At 44.4% G+C, this 16,003-nt stretch overlaps 1 protein-coding gene across 1 annotated transcript; it reads left to right on the top strand.

Annotated features, from left to right (window-relative positions):
- The first annotated feature begins 1,304 nt into the window (after positions 1 to 1,304).
- LOC119287798 (alpha carbonic anhydrase 7-like) lies at positions 1,305 to 3,233 on the top strand. The gene is made up of 5 exons (XM_037567412.1): positions 1,305 to 1,460; positions 1,553 to 1,980; positions 2,153 to 2,320; positions 2,735 to 2,788; positions 3,017 to 3,233. Exons 1-5 carry the CDS (start codon positions 1,361 to 1,363, stop codon positions 3,101 to 3,103), a joined length of 837 nt encoding a protein of 278 aa, XP_037423309.1. The 5' UTR covers positions 1,305 to 1,360; the 3' UTR covers positions 3,104 to 3,233.
- Positions 3,234 to 16,003: the final 12,770 nt, after the last annotated feature.

Here is a 16,003-nt window from a genome sequence, read left to right as displayed (position 1 = left end):
ATCCCGTGACCTGAACCAAACACACCCTTAGAGACCACACCTTTATTGTGTACATCCTATGAATTTAATAGAATAAAAGCATGCGTAGGGTTTTACCTCGAAAGCGAGGGTCTGAATATGGGTACTGTATATTCTCAGAACTGACAACAGCGCGCACGGGTCGTTCTTCCCAGAACCGAGATCCACATGGGATTTGACATCAACTGTGTTGCCTTTCCTTTAGGTCAGATGTTTGCTTTCGGGAATCCGCACAGGGCAGACCGAGCCGTCAACACCTATGAGTCAGGCTAGGATCTCTTGTTTGGAATCCTCCGAATTCACCGGGACCCTCATCTATTTTGTGCCATTTTGTGGGATTTCAAATGTCCGGACCGGTCCAACACACGTACTGGTTTGCGCACGAATAGGTGATCAACGCTGGAGTTGCCCTAAATCATACCTAGGGGGTTTTGCCGACGTGATAGGACCAATGGTGTAGGGAAGGATGCCTGCATTTGGAAAGAGTCAAGTAACCACTGCGAAGCACGCATGGATGCATGCACCGGGGATGGTGGAGCTGCCGGCCGACTGGACGGACTTGATTGTTTATCAACCAAGTGGTACATGTTGGTATTCACAGCATTTTTTTATGCATACATTAGCACACTCGCTAGACCAAGTGCGCTATATGCTATATTTTTAACGTGCCCTCTTGTGCCACATTAAATAAAACACCTAAAAATATTGTGCAGCTACAGTGAGAGCTATATCTCGCAGTTTCCATGAAATTGCTGGGTCTTGTTCAAAGCACTGGACGGCGCGTGGGCAGGTCTGGACGATGAACCTCGTGGGTAACACGAAGGGGTGTGAAACGTTTGTACCAAATTTCTTTGTTCTTCCAGAAGCACGATCGTGGGAGCGGATCGGTGATATGCGCTCGATGATGCAAAATAGTGTTGGGTATCACAGCTTTCCAATTTGCTTTGCCAAACGTGAGAGATGATGACAAGCGGTGCGGCTTCTCACCAAACCCCGACTTTTTGATCGTGAGCGTCCCTATCCCACACGGTCCGGCCGTTCATGCATGCTCCCTTTCCGTGGAACGGAATGGGACGCCGGCGATGTTTACTTTGCTTGTGCTGTGTTCGTCAGTACCCTACCGTAACTCCGTAAGCGGTAGCAAGTTGACAGAAAGGTTTGAAACGTTCCAACCTATTCAAGGCGGTCGTGGCAGACGGCCAGACCCATGTCATTCTCTCTGGCTCTCCACTATATATAGTGCACCAGCTCTGTCCCCGGTCCAACACACACAAGAGGAACTCACCAGCTCCACGGCCACAGGAGCCGACACCCAATCCGGCACGGCCAGGAGAGAGACAACATGCGTCCGTCACGGGATCTTCACCTCGCCATGCTTCTCCTCTTCTCTGCGTCCGTCCTCCTCTCTGCCGTCCCGGCGGCCAGAGCCCAGCAGGAAACCGGTACGTGAGCTCCGTCATCCACCGCGGCAGCGGCGAGCTGGCGACCGCCGCGTGCATGTCCTGATGTCCTCCATTCTCTGTGTGCATTGCAGACGAGGAGGAGGAATTCAGCTACTCGCTGGATGCGGAGAACGGGCCGGCGCACTGGGGCGACATCAAGGAGGAGTGGTCCGCGTGCGGCAAGGGCAACATGCAGTCGCCCATCGACCTCGCCAGCCCGCGCGTCTCCCTCGTGCGCGGCCTCGGCTACCTCAACCACTCCTACGCCCCCGCCAACGCCACCATCGTCAACCGCGGCCACGACATCATGCTCAAGTTCGAGGGCGACGCCGGGAGCGTCTCCATCGGTGGCACGCCCTACTTCCTCCGGCAGTTGCACTGGCACTCCCCCACGGAGCACAGTGTCAACGGCCGCCGGTACGACATGGAGCTACACATGTTCCATGAGAGCACCGAGGGCAAGGCCGCCGTCATCGGCATCTTCTACGAAATCGGTGCCCACGACGCCTTCCTGCACAAGGTGCCTCTCTTTTCTTTCTTGCTTCTTTTCTTTAGTTAACCAACCAGGATTAATTAAGCTTGATTAACTAAAGCAAACACGGCAGCATGGGACTTAACTTAATTATAAGTAAGCTTAACTAACAACAACATGGCAACATGGGACTAATTCTAATCTTTTACTACGAACGCAGCTGGAGCCATACCTGGAAATGATAGCGGATCGGAAGGACAGGGAGGAGAAGATGGGGATGATGGACCCGAGGGGCGCCCGGGGCAAGGCCAGCGTCTACTACCGCTACCTGGGCTCCCTCACCACCCCGCCCTGCTCAGAAGGGGTCATCTGGACCATAGTCAAGAGGGTACGTCCCGTTTCATTCATTCACCGTCACACATCACCTTGCACCATACACAACTACCAACTAACAACTATCAGTAAAATATTTCATTTCTGTCCATCACATGACACACTACTTGCAACTGTCAAACAAAAGAATTCGTTTCTGGAACTTAGCAGTTGGCACGGAGCTACCGGTTCGATCTATCTACAGATCCTTTGATTTGTTATTCACAAAGAATCTTCCCACCGGTTTCGTCTTTCCCTCACTTCTGATTGATTGGAATTTAGATCAGTGGAACGCACACGCCAGCTAGCTAGATGTGTGCACACGTCCTATTGTACGCCATGCATTGCATGGTTGATGAATAAGGATGGAATTGATATATATTTCATGTTACTGAAAGTTTTCTTTTCTTATGACTGGTTGAATTTGCAGGTGCGCACTGTGTCGAGGCACCAGCTGGAGCTTCTTAGGGAGGCTGTTCACGATGTAAGTTTTTTCCCCTTCTGTTTCTCTAATCCTTTTCATGAAAGAGAAGTCTTGATATTCTGCTCGTGCATTCAACTCTTGTCTTTCAGCACTTTACATCGGATGGTAGGCCTTAACCGTGGACCGCTAGAAATTCCACAGCGGCATGAAAGCCGCCTTTAATTTCGTCCATCTCCACCCATGGACTCGAAATTTTTTGGACTGATTTTCCTTCAACCCTACATGCAGGACATGGAGAAGAACGCGAGGCCGCGTCAGGAGGTGAACAGTCGGGATATCAGCATGTTCCGGCCTTTTCAGCAAATTAGACATTGATTACATGGTTATATTATTATTTTTATCCAGTAGTTTTTCCCATCCACTTTGATAGATGCCTTGTATACGGTTACTGAATAATAAAGGAACACGACCAGTTCATGTCCATGCATATCTTGATGTTGGGATGCAGATCGTCAATATGATTGTTGTTGCGTATTCCATAACTCATCCAACTGCCACTGCCATTAGAAATGAACAAAAACTGGCAAGGATTTGATTACGGTTGAGTACCGTGTACCATCCATGGCTAGTTCTTGGATTACTCGTGTTCTTTTTAGCCAAACGAGAATGAGTCAATTTATGGCTAATTTTGACAGAACACAACGTAGTGCTGTTTGGCTTGGCTCCAGTTCTAAGAACGTCTAGACTTTGTTTACTCATGACTGTACTTCCTAAATTTTGAGTATCACAAGAGTTATTCCGCAAAAATAAATCCATCCATCTGGTGGTAGCCTGGTGGTGTCTCCTTTAAGAATCATGCAAGGAATAGTATACGCCTAAGAGGATTATCCTGTTGCAACCGTTGCTAGAGCTCAACAAAGGATAAGTTTGAATATTCCTGAATGTTACCAACATAATATTGCTTCCTGGATGTCAAGTTGACTATCGCTCTTAATATAAATGGAGTACTCAAATAATCAAGATGGGTGTCGACCTCACCTGTTGCTGTCCCTGGTACGATGATGACGAGAGATAAGACTTGTGCACCATATGCCATGGAAGCCGGAATAAGTAAATTCAACTTGCTCAACAATTCAATCTTGTAGGAAACACAGAAGAGTTGAGCATCCAATGCAATTATTGATTGTCCTTTTCGGATCAGCAGTGGCTACTTTCGGGTTTCGAATGAACAGCAGACAAACACGTGGTCCTCAACTTTCGCACTCGGAGGGTTGATGATTGACATATTGAAAGATCTGCCTAGAGTAATCAGTGACCTAGAATGACTATTAATCAAACAACATGCGTCAAATTATTCGTCCATGAGTGTTCACATGATTGAAAAGTACAAAAAGGTTAGGTGAAACCGAATGCATTCCCTGTAGTGTGTTAAAATGAGAGTGTGAACGGGCAAGGTAAAGGTATTTGAAAGTTACTAACTTTTCACATCTCCCGCCGCCGATAACAGTTTTGTGTCCTGTCTGACCACTATGTGCTTGTCTTCGGCATTGACTTTCTATAGAATACTAGAGTAGAAGACAGAGGTTCAGTTAGATGCAGATTTGAATTCAACATATACGGATTAGAAAATGCATCAGAAGCTCTTTTTTAGGCCTTCATTAGATGTGCTTATATGGTGTGTTACAACATATATGGGGACGTCATGTTACTAGAGAAAGAACATCAGGGCAATAAACACACAAGATTGGAGATGAATTTTTTTAATGGATTTGTTTTTCAAAAAAAGAAGATATTCTAGATATGGACAGAATCTCCAAGACAAAAGTTCAGCACAATTTTGTTTACGAACACATTGCCAAAAATTGCATAATATTGTTATCACAACTTGGTTACATTAATTTGCATAGCTGGTTTCGATAACCTGTTTATACATATGAAGTAAGAGAACTTAACGTGCAGGATTTCTAGGGTGAAATGAGTAATTGTTCTAGGGCTTTAGGGTTGTAAGAGCAACTCTAGCCGATCCCCTATAATCGGTTCCAGGAGCAAAATAGGTGGCTAACTGCATCTAGCCGAACTCCCAAACCGTTACTGGACTAAATCTTATACTCCTCCGGCACGAAAGTTTCCCGAACTCTCATAAATATACTCGACCATGGCGCAGACGAGTAAAAATTTCACCCCACCCTCTCTCCCGCCCGGGAAGCCACCCCTTCTCGCCGCTGCCGTCACCGATGACCCCAACGCCGGCTTGAATGGGTAGTCAAAACCCATCCTCCCCCCACCGGACACTGATGTTGGCATGTCGCCGCCTGTAACGACCCTTGGACCATCGCCTGCACCTAAAAAAGGGTTTGACATAAGAAACCTTTATGGTAGAATGCACATGCTACTTATGTTAGAGGGTTTAATTTGCCATTTTCTCCTTCTATTATTGAATGCAATATTGATTATTAGGTATTTATGTCTTCAAATCGGGGGAAACCAAGGAAGGCCATCATAAAGGCATTAAAGAAGGAATTAATTTTTTCGGGAGGGGGGGTGGGGGGTTCCTCACTTGAGTTGTATTCATATTACTTATAAGGCTTGGCAGACTATTGCAAGATAGGTTCAAGGGATCCAGAGATAGAAGGGGACACATGACACATGAGGAGAAGTGATAAAGGAAATAAGACATACACTAACAATAGATATAACAAGGGATAAACAAAGAGGCGAAGCACAAACGTCACAACAAGAGCATCGCCAGCATAATCGAACGCCATTGGCTAGCCGAGACCAAGACAGGACACCACACCGTCAACGTAATTGAAAGGTTTCTTATATCAGAGGCTACCACAATGTCGGGACACCACTTGTGCCATGGGGTGCAACTGGAAGGTCACGCGAGCCGAGACGCCACCACAACACCTGTGAGACAACAATGCAATCGCATATGTGCCGCCTAGCAGAGACATGAAGGAGCACTTGAGCACGAACCAGAAGAACACTAACGAAGATGAGGGAAGACGACCAACACCCAAGCCACAGACCTCCCGGGTGGGAGGAAACTGCATCCATGGCCACCACAACAAAGCCATGGAGCTCTCCAACCCGATGGACAACTGCCCACCGATGTCGATAGCAGGACAAGGGGGCCCTTCTAACCCACCCATGGCAGCCCCGCGTCGGGAGCAAGCCACATCCACGACTGACATCTACAGGCCAAGGAGCTATCGACCTGTGTAACCGCAATAGGTCGATAGGCGGAGGAAGAGGTGAACAATTGTGTACCCGGGACCGCGGTAGCCACAACAACACCGATGAGCTTATGGGACCACCAAGCGCCACACAGAGCGCCACCACACCAAGCGCACGCCAAGGCCAATGGGGGAAACCTAATCTGTCGTCAAGGAGCAGAAAATGTGTGCCACCCAATAGATCTCAGCAGGGCTTATCAAAGACAACGACACATCGGAGTGAGCCTGAGGAGCGCCACCATCCGGACCACCACCTACGTTGCGCAGGAATGCCCGACGCCAACCCACCCAATAGCTATAAGGGCACGGGGCCATGCGACGATCCTCTGTCGAGCTCTGAACGACGTAGAGGCTGCCGCACAAGACGAAGCTTCACCGGAGCACGACGCCGCATGCAAAACCACTACGGATGCACCACCGATGCTGCATACGAGACAAACAACCTTGTGCAGGAGCAGGGCTCGCTGGATGACACCGGGTGTAGGGGATATACCCCGCGGTGTAACCCGCCGGATGTATGACCCGGCTGGAGCTTGGCCACTCACTGGCGACCCGGCCATGCCTGGCGGTTTACGGGCAACCCGCCTGAACATTGTGACTCACTGATGGCCCGGTGGGCGGGTCAAATAGATGACAAGGCACAAGGCCCAGAAGGCCGGCTCATGCTATGGTGGGTCGGCTTAAGAGGAAAGGCATAAGGAGTTTTCCTTTAAGGGGGCAAGACTAGCTAGGATTCCGTTTGTTATAGAATAGTCCTAGTCCTAATAGCACTCCACATGAAACCTGCCCCTTCAACTTATATAAGGAGGGGCAGGGCACCCCAAGAGGGGAGAAGTAATCTCTAAGGCTAGACACAATTAGGAGAGTCAGTTTATGCGGTGACTCCCTCATGAGCATAATGAGACCTAGCCATAAACAACATGTAGGGTTATTAACAGATGATGTCTCCCAGGGCGCGAAGCTGTCTAAATCCTTGTCTTGTGTATTGATCAGCCTCGCGTCTCTCATCCCGATCAACCCCTCTCAAGCTCCACACAGATGCGTTGGCCTCACGAGTCCTCACACTAGGACATCTGTCGTGACAATTCCACGACACCGGGGCTTACACCAGGCGACACGTGTGCCGGCGACAGTGGTGGTGGGGAATGGGTGGGGCAGCGGAAGTGGCGGTTAGATCTCCACCCGAGTAAAAGGAAATATGATTGGGTCGTTAACGTGATTACACAATACAGTAATTGCAGACACAACCTTCATGGTGACCGGAATCCTTGGTTTTGATTGGGTCGCTAATATGATTGGGTCTATGGGTGTGTGTGTTAGAGCATCTATATCCTCAAACGTCCGCAGACGCGCCCAAGCACGTCCGCGGGAACTGACCGGGCACCCCTCAAATAACGTAATCCACATCCGGACATGTGTATTATCATATCTCAAATCCATACAAACTCATGCAACTACATCGATGCACACGCATCGTCCGGCTACTCCATCACTACTAATTGAACATGTCATTGGACTACCAGAATTTGGCATGCTTGGCTATGGTGGATTTCATCCACGGCCGCCCTTTCCCTTCCCGGCGCTCTTGTCGTCCTTCTCGCGGAAGTACCGATCGAAGACACAGTACGGATCGAGCCGGATCTGCTCGTCAGCGTCGTTGTCCTCACCGTCACTGTCCTCCTCCTCCTTCGGTGGCAGTCCAGCTATGGCACAAACCGCCCGATTTTGCTCTCGGGCGAGGGCGCGCGTGTTCCTCCATTGTCGTTTCTTCACAATGCGAGCGCGGATGGCTTCCTCCTCTGCGGCCGATCGCACCGCCGCATCAGCCGCCTCGACTGCCGCCATTTCAACCATGATACGTGCCACAGCAGACCTTATCCTCTCCTTTCCACGGTGGGTCGCCCGTTCTCGGTGGGACTCATAGTCTGTCCGACCGGTGATGGAGATGGAGTGGTGTTCCGGCTGCCGGGACCGCGAGGATCCAGCACCAGAAGACCCGAGCGCCCGGTGTGCCGACGCTATGGCGTCGCGGAAGACGGATCCGTCCATCGGTCGGGCGCTGTCCTGCCGAGAACGGCGGAGTGCAATACAGACAGTCATTGCCTCATCCAACCCACACGAGATGACACCCCAGTCGACGGATTCGGACTGGTCAGAGTCCGATCCGTTGCCTGCCATGCCGGAGAAGGCCCGAAAATGATGGAGGTAAGCTCGGGTGGCGGAGGGGAGTGGAGAGGACTGGAGTGAACTGGTTAGGGTTTTCTATGCCGAGCGGATGGGGATGAATATATGTGGGGTCAGGTGGGCCAGCATGGGACGGGTTCGACGTGGCGGGCATGCCCGGGTGCCCCCATATCCACCCTATATTTGGGCTGGATGAAGGGTGCCGGTCAGCCCGGACATTTGACGCCCGTTTGAGGTGTCCGTCTGGGTCGAAAAAGTGTGATTGGTCAGTGACTGGGTGGCCCGCCCGAGCGTTTGAGGAGGGTTTGGGGCGCCCGGTTGTAGATGCTCTTATGGTCTCCTTCCTTTTCTTTAGCGCATGAGACAAACCGCCTTCAGCATTATATGTGGTGCATGCATTGCTTTTTTTATGCCCAGAACTTGATCATGAAACTGGATATGAATTCAGAGATCATAACTCCATTACTAGGAATAATACAGTGAAAGGTGGACACCAGGAATGAAGATATATAAAACACTAAGGGAGGCAGCTACAAATTTATCAGATGAAAGTTACATATTAATATTTATTTTTTATAATCTAAATAATTAGTACACTATATTATCTTGTATTTTATGTTTATTATATAGTATAGAACGGTAGTCGTAGCATCTACACACTGTTACATTTTAAACGTAAAATGCAATCTTCGGGAGGCAGCTACATTGCATTGGTTTGATCCTAGAAAATATGAAAATCTCTAATACTCCCTCTATCCATCTATATAGGGCCTAATGCGTTTTTAGAGAGCAACTTTGACCACATGTTAGAGCAATAAAATATGATATGTAAGTTACATAAAGCATACCGTCAAATTCATTTGTGAAACGGGCTTTGAATGATATAATTTTCATATTATTCAACTCATATACTATTAATTTTTATCAATAGTCAAAGGCAATCTCGAAAACCACATTAGACCCCATATATATGGATGGAGGGAGTAGTTCAATAACTGCTTATCATAATTGATAGATTAGGTAATCATTAACATCAATGTAATATGATACATTCACAAATAATATATAAAAGATGCAATAATGTGTGCACAATAAATTTCTAAGTATCAAAAACTTAAAAGAAAGCAACCAACAAAGATAAAGACACACACACACACACACACACACACACGAGAGAGAGAGAGAGAGAGAGAGAGAGAGAGAGAGAGAGAGAGAGAGAGAGAGAGAGAGAGAGAGAGAGGGCCTACAGGTGGAAGACAATGCGACAACCCGGGTTGCTGCAGTCAAGGATGAAGACGACATGTACAATAAGCACAAAAGTAGGTACACTGCATAACACATGTATATCATAATATCTAAGCAAAAACTAACATATCAATTGCGTGCAAAAGGCTCATATATATGTAATTGTCACCATATTTCGTTCCATGTTTTCTTTATAAGCATGATGAAAGTCCAATGTATTACCTTTCGAACTCAACTTTGTGAATTATAGCCCGTGCATTTGCGCGGGCCACTTTGCTACTTAATACAACAATAAAAATGATTTCCCCGCCTACCAGATATCTCAACGTAAAGCCATGTCATGTGACCAAACACAATATTTCCCCGCCTACCAGAATCTCAAAGTAAAGCCATTGTCATGAGGTAGATACCACGAGGGCAATCTATGAACTAACAATAATTATCATAATTTGCCCTGAATTTGACACTGAAGCATTCTTATCACTAATACAGAAACATTCATTCATGCCGGAAAGGTGTGGGTTCGTGTCATAGGCAGCTCCGCTCAACCGAAAGGTGGTCAGGTTACTTAGCCGGGCACCTCTAGATAAGAGCCATCTATGAAAATCATGTAATGCAGACAACCCTTACAAAGAGCCTTCAGTGGAAGTATCACACAAGGCTCTAGTTCTGATCGGTGTATCGAAACATGTATCCCCCGAAAACTCTCTAGTCAGAATATCCTTTGTGTGTGCGAGTGCACGCGCGTACACTGTAAACCAACTCCCTAAAGCGAAATAAGTAGAAGGCAAGCATGCGCGTTGGTGCACACCACCACTTTAGCAATGCCTGGATATGTCGGGCAGGAAAAGCCTAGCAGTGGTGAGCAAAGCTCTCAGGGGCGCCCGCCACTGACCTCCCACCAGTGCTAACAAGGAATCAGTTGCGGGCGCGAACCCTCCACTGGTAGAGACTCTGTAGTGGCGGACATGCCGAGATGCTCGCCGCAGCTGGGCGTAGTAGCTGTGGATGGTTGTTTGTAGTGCCGCCACTTAATGCCAATCACACAAATTAAAAAAATTGCAGCCACGATAACATTTATGCTGCCATGTCTACGTTTTTCATACAACCCATATCATAATACATTGATTTCAATAAGAGACTCCGAATATTGCTGCATACATTAAACACTAGCTCTAATGATTGTCAATCATGACTACAAATGCCGCAAATCATACCATCACATAGTAGGCAAAACATGATTTAGGTGCTAACGTCCACAAGTTAATTAGTCATGATCATGACAGTGTACTAGGACCTACTCCTCTTTTTTAGGATATATTGAAAAGAAAAAGAAATCCTGCATCTCCATGGTGAAGCACGGAGATGCACAGATCTCCAATTTTTGGTCTGCACTCTTTCAATATTTGCCACCATTCATCAATTTTGAGACGTCCATCTCGTGGGTCTTCAGTCGAGTATGTGCCTTTAAATTGGTCTTCTTATTGGAAATAATTTTCATCTCACCTTTTGGATCCATCGCTGCATCTCCATGGTGAAGCACGGAGATGCACAGATCTCCAATTTTTGGTCTGCACTCCTTCAATATTTACCACCATTCATCAATTTTGAGACGTCCATCTCATGGGTCTGCAGTCGAGTATGTGCCTTTAAATTGGTCTTCTTATTGGAAATAATTTTAATCTCACCTTTCGGATCCATCGCTGCAGGCACAACTCTTGGGAGCTTCTGTTGAAAAAGAGCATAGTAACATAGTAAGCAGTGTAGTTTATTTATGATGGACTAGTAACACAATAATAATACAAAATGGTATCATGCATTTTTTTATGAATGTTGGTATTGCTCAACTTGTGGACTAGTGGCATGGTGGTGTAGTATTTGGACCAGCTTGTGAGTGCCCTTAAACGACTCAACATCATTAAGAAAGAAGACAAGATAATTCTTCTCCTCCCAAGTAAGCTCTGAGCCAGCAGTTTAATAGGTCTCATCTACTATATTCTGTATTTTTCTTTGAGATAGAAAATAAGCTGTAAATTTTAAATAAAATATTAAGTTAGGAGTGAATAGCAAATATTTTTAAATTAGAAAGATATATTAATTAAAAAATCTTTAGGAAACTCACACGGAGGAAAAATAGGAATCATGTCCAGTTCCATACAAATGTCTTGATCAAAATGAGGAAAGGTGTCTTCAACGATGCCAACATCAAAGCTTATACTCATAACCTCCTCAAATCTGTAAGTCTTGCATAATCCTCTCCAATTTGCACAACCAAAATATGTTTGATCTACTTCATTGTAGATCATAGTTTTGAAATTGAAACCCATGTTTCGTTTTTAGGTAAACAGTCCTCTCAGCCATGCCATCCTTGTCCTCGAAATGTAGGTTATGTAGGACAAAAAGACTTGCATAGCAGGGATGCAGTAGTGGAATTGTAAAAAAATAAATAGAAATTACACGTTAAAACAAAAATCTTAAGACATGTTTAGTTAAGAAGAAAATATGTACACTGTATAATATTTATGGTCCTCTTTAAGCGTTAGCGAGAAGTACCTATCCTCCTCTAGATGAAGTTCATCGCACATACCCCCGTTATCAGAACAGTATATGCACTCGGGGAACCCATCAAGCTCATCGTCATTCATTTGATGTGTTCATAGATGGAAGAGTAAAATCAACATTTTTTTTATAAAAGTAGTATGTACGATCACACATTACCAACAAATGTTGACCTCCCCCTGCCCTATAAATACACCCATCTGCACTCAAATGCTATTATGTGCGCAATAACAGACCATTGGATAGTAACCTTAACATTTATTGGCCATCATATTTGAAGTATCTATGTGCATCTCTCCATGTTGATCATAACGGTGTAGTCTGCTCCAACATACCCAGTTGAAACAATGATGCTAAGAGGAACCCTAGAACTACTAAGTTCAGGGCATGCTTAATCTAGTTCTGATGGTCCTAGTGTGTGTGATCATCAGGACCAATTAGAATCAATAGGCTTATTTTGGTTCTAAGATGCTTAACTGAAGATCTGTGGCACCTGTGATTTTTTTATCATTGCTACAGGAATTAAATTTGATCCAGCATAGCAGGGTCACATGATGGTCATTTTTATTATTGTTCTAAAATTGTTTCATCACAGTATTGTCAGGTATAAGTTAGTTTACCTTAAGCATGTGTTACTGGCATATACTAAAACAAAGATGAAATGGTCAATTTCAACACCGGCCTAGCCTGATGATTTCCTGGAACCTACACTTTTGCTGCAACATGAATATCTGCAACAGGAGTATGCAAGCATGGTTACAATTTTTTCAACAAATGGTCAGGTGATTGCCTTTTTCGGATACGAGAAAAAAAAGTATAATTCAGTTTAGCCGACATCTTTAACCATGCAGGCAAAGCATGCAGAATGTCAGTTTTGTGCTATCAAGAGAAGTACTCAAATGTACCGTCATGGAATAGAGATGAAACACTCCAACAAGTTGGTTTTTCGTGATTGCTCAAGCCTAATCACATTTGGTGCCTTAAGTACAGTTGTTCTTTTCTCAAAATGTTGGTCCAGTCCAGTGAACTTACTTTTATTTCCTAAAGTACAGATATGTATTTGAAACATAAATAATGCACATGCGTCCCTAATGCTAACAGTATCACTCTATTTGTCTCCTGTTCAAGACAAGCATGCAACAAGATACTCATATTCAGGGCAAGATACCCGCACTGTTCTCCATCAATCCTCGATGTTTCTCAAGCCTACACAACTCATTTAGATAAGACGTGATCACTACCTCCTGAATATATGGATGATCTTGATTTCATGACTCTTTGTCGGAAAAAAGAGGATCATGACTAAGTTACTTGGAATGTAACTATGTATATCCCTTAGAAACTGCTGATGTGAAGATGCTTCCTAGCTCACCGCAATGTATTTATCGGATTGTGCGGTTGTCGGTATCTCCAGTTTCAGCACATGCGATGCTTGCCTTTTATATGAAGTGTACCATATGTACAATGGATATTACATCTGGGGTACACATGATGACTAGTTTGGTATCGTACATATGCTATCATGTTGTGACGAGTTAATTTGAGAAGTTGTATTATTATGGCGTTACACAGTTTCAATTTGGATGTCTTTCTCTAACAAAGCAAGCTACATACTTTAATTCTAAACTTTTTCGTAGCATCAATGGATGGATGTGAGTCAAATATATACAATTGTGCCGGATGCTCCATCCAACCGGATGCCAATGGAAAAAATCATCCTGGGCACCTTTGCTCCCTCATCCTTTGTTAGAGTCACCAGAACTCCCTAATCTTGGCTCGTCAAGTCCTCAGGTCATATCTCACAAAAAAAACGTCAGGTTGCCAGCCATCAGCGAACTGCCAGTGTCCATTGGATCTGCGCAGCTGGGAGATCGAGCTTCCGCGTGGCAACAGAAAACTATTAACCTGATTGTGCATTAATAATTTGTAAGAAAAGGGATTGGTCGACGCTACAAATGGGGTCCTTCAATCCGACCCAAAAGATGCCTTCATCACACTCTATCTCGATCCGAGAGCATCCGGGGTCGCCGCCGAATGACGGCGCTCCGCCCCTATTTCTGACCTCCGGCATACAAGATCATCGTCCAGTTTTTTTCCTTTCTTGTTTTTTAGGGGATGATCGGCGTCCAGTTGTGCTGACAGTTGTGCTTCAATTTGACTGGCCCTTCTATGACGGCCCGCAAATCATCCAGTCTACTACTCACGCGAATTCCTATCCGCCGCAAATTATCGCATGCATTAGCTACGAAGGTCACTCATCATCTTCTTAGGTTCTGATAATGATAAGTGCATGCACAGCTCATTTGTCACAACATGAATTTTTTTCCTCTTTAGTTAGATTTCTTTATTTGAAACATTTTATCTCCTAAACCGTGCATAAAAATTCCAAACCATTCTTACCGTTGGATTTCTCACAACAAATAAGATCTCATGTTAATAGGTTTCGATGATATTTTTTTTCATGAGAAAACCCGATAGCGGGAAAAACAGTGAAAAAACACTTAGCAAAACAAACAAAAACCCAAAAAATGAAAACCAAAACACCAACAACCAAAAAAATTAGGAAAAAAGAAGAAGAAACAAACTGGAGCACGGAATGGCATTTAAATTTCCCCCTTTTTGACAGCGGAAACAAAACAATACTTCTCATGGAAGCATTATTTCGTGAGAAGCGCAGCTGTGATTCTCATGGAAGCAAAGTTGTGGTTCCACGAGGAGCAAATATGGGTTCTATGAGAAGCATAATTGTTTTTTCCACTTTTTGAGACGCACGACTTTTCTTCTCATTGAAGCAAATTTGTGCCTTCACGATAAACAAGTTTGTGCGTCTTGTGGACGCATATGTTTTTTTTTTTTACGCAAGAAAATATGTGCTTCTATGCTTCTCAAGAAAGCAAATATGTTCTTCTCGTGCAAGTCCCAAAAATGAGTACAGAAAAATAAATAGAAAAAGCGAAATTCAGAAGGAGCACGCATCATGCGACACGTAGCGGTGGCTGGACATACCACTTGACGCGCTCCTACGCCATAAAAGTGACCCTTTTGGGAGCTCCGTAAAGGTAACCCTTAGTTAGTTACTCTTGCCAGCACAGCGGAAGACAACTCAGAAACGTGCACCCGCTCCATCCCATGGACCATTTTGGCCATCCTATGTGCGGGCACGTAGAACCCAGGTTTTTTCCAATTCATTCTTTTTTTAACGACTCTTAAAGATGTTTTAGTTTCATGAATTTAAAAAATGTTTTCAGAAATAAAAACAGGTTCATGAATTTGAAAACTGTTCAAGAATTAGAAAAATGTTGTTGAACTTCAACAGAACAGTTGATTCAAAAAAGTTTGCCAATTCAAAAATTGTTCACAAATTCAAAAACTGTTCACTAATTTAATAAATTCTAAAATAAACTTGAATTACAAAATATTCATGGATTTGAAAACCTTTCTTGGACTCAATAAGTATTAGTAACAATAATGGAAAAAGTGTATGTGTTTCAAAAAATGTCATGTATGTCAAAAAAAATTATTTGATTTTTTTGCATGAATTTGAAATGTGCTAAAAAGTTTGGAAAAAATTCAAGATTTTCAAAACAATTCATGAACTTAAAAGATTGTTGATGAAGTTTAAAATAGTTCATGAGCTTGAAACACAAATTCAACAGTTTAGAAAAATAAAAAGACTATAAAAAGATAAAATAAAAGAAACAAAAAATAAAAAGAAAAAGAAAAAGAAAGAAAATCTAAAAAGAAAACCCGATTGGGGAACATTTGCGAAACATGTGGGAGAAAAAACCCATCCAGCCGTATTGGGTCGGCCATGTAGCATGCGAGCGGTGGCAGGAACCTGTGCGATTGGTCGCTTCGTACCATGGTAAATACGATATCACAAATTGAGGTGTTCTCCTCCCAAATGTCACTCCCACCTCCCGCGCCACTGGTTGTAGTCTAGGAGTTTTCTCTTTTTTCATAAATTTGTTTATTCAAATTGTTATATGCCTTAAACCGTGTGTCTGTTTTTACCATTGGATTTTCACGTCAAGATATTCGAAACAAG

This window comes from Triticum dicoccoides, chromosome 4A, assembly GCF_002162155.2.
Source record: "Triticum dicoccoides isolate Atlit2015 ecotype Zavitan chromosome 4A, WEW_v2.0, whole genome shotgun sequence".
NCBI classification, from domain to species: Eukaryota; Viridiplantae; Streptophyta; class Magnoliopsida; order Poales; family Poaceae; genus Triticum; species Triticum dicoccoides.
Note: the sequence above shows the minus strand (reverse complement) of the source record. Positions and strands in the feature narration are given on the sequence as shown.

Excerpts from the sequence above, each read along its gene's own strand:
- LOC119287798 (XM_037567412.1), top strand. The coding sequence starts at position 1,361 with ATGCGTCCGTCACGGGATCTTCACCTCGCCATGCTTCTCCTCTTCTCT. Across the intron at positions 1,461-1,552 it reads CAGAGCCCAGCAGGAAACCG|ACGAGGAGGAGGAATTCAGC; the intron begins GTACGTGAGCTC and ends TGTGCATTGCAG. Across the intron at positions 2,789-3,016 it reads TTAGGGAGGCTGTTCACGAT|GACATGGAGAAGAACGCGAG; the intron begins GTAAGTTTTTTC and ends CCCTACATGCAG.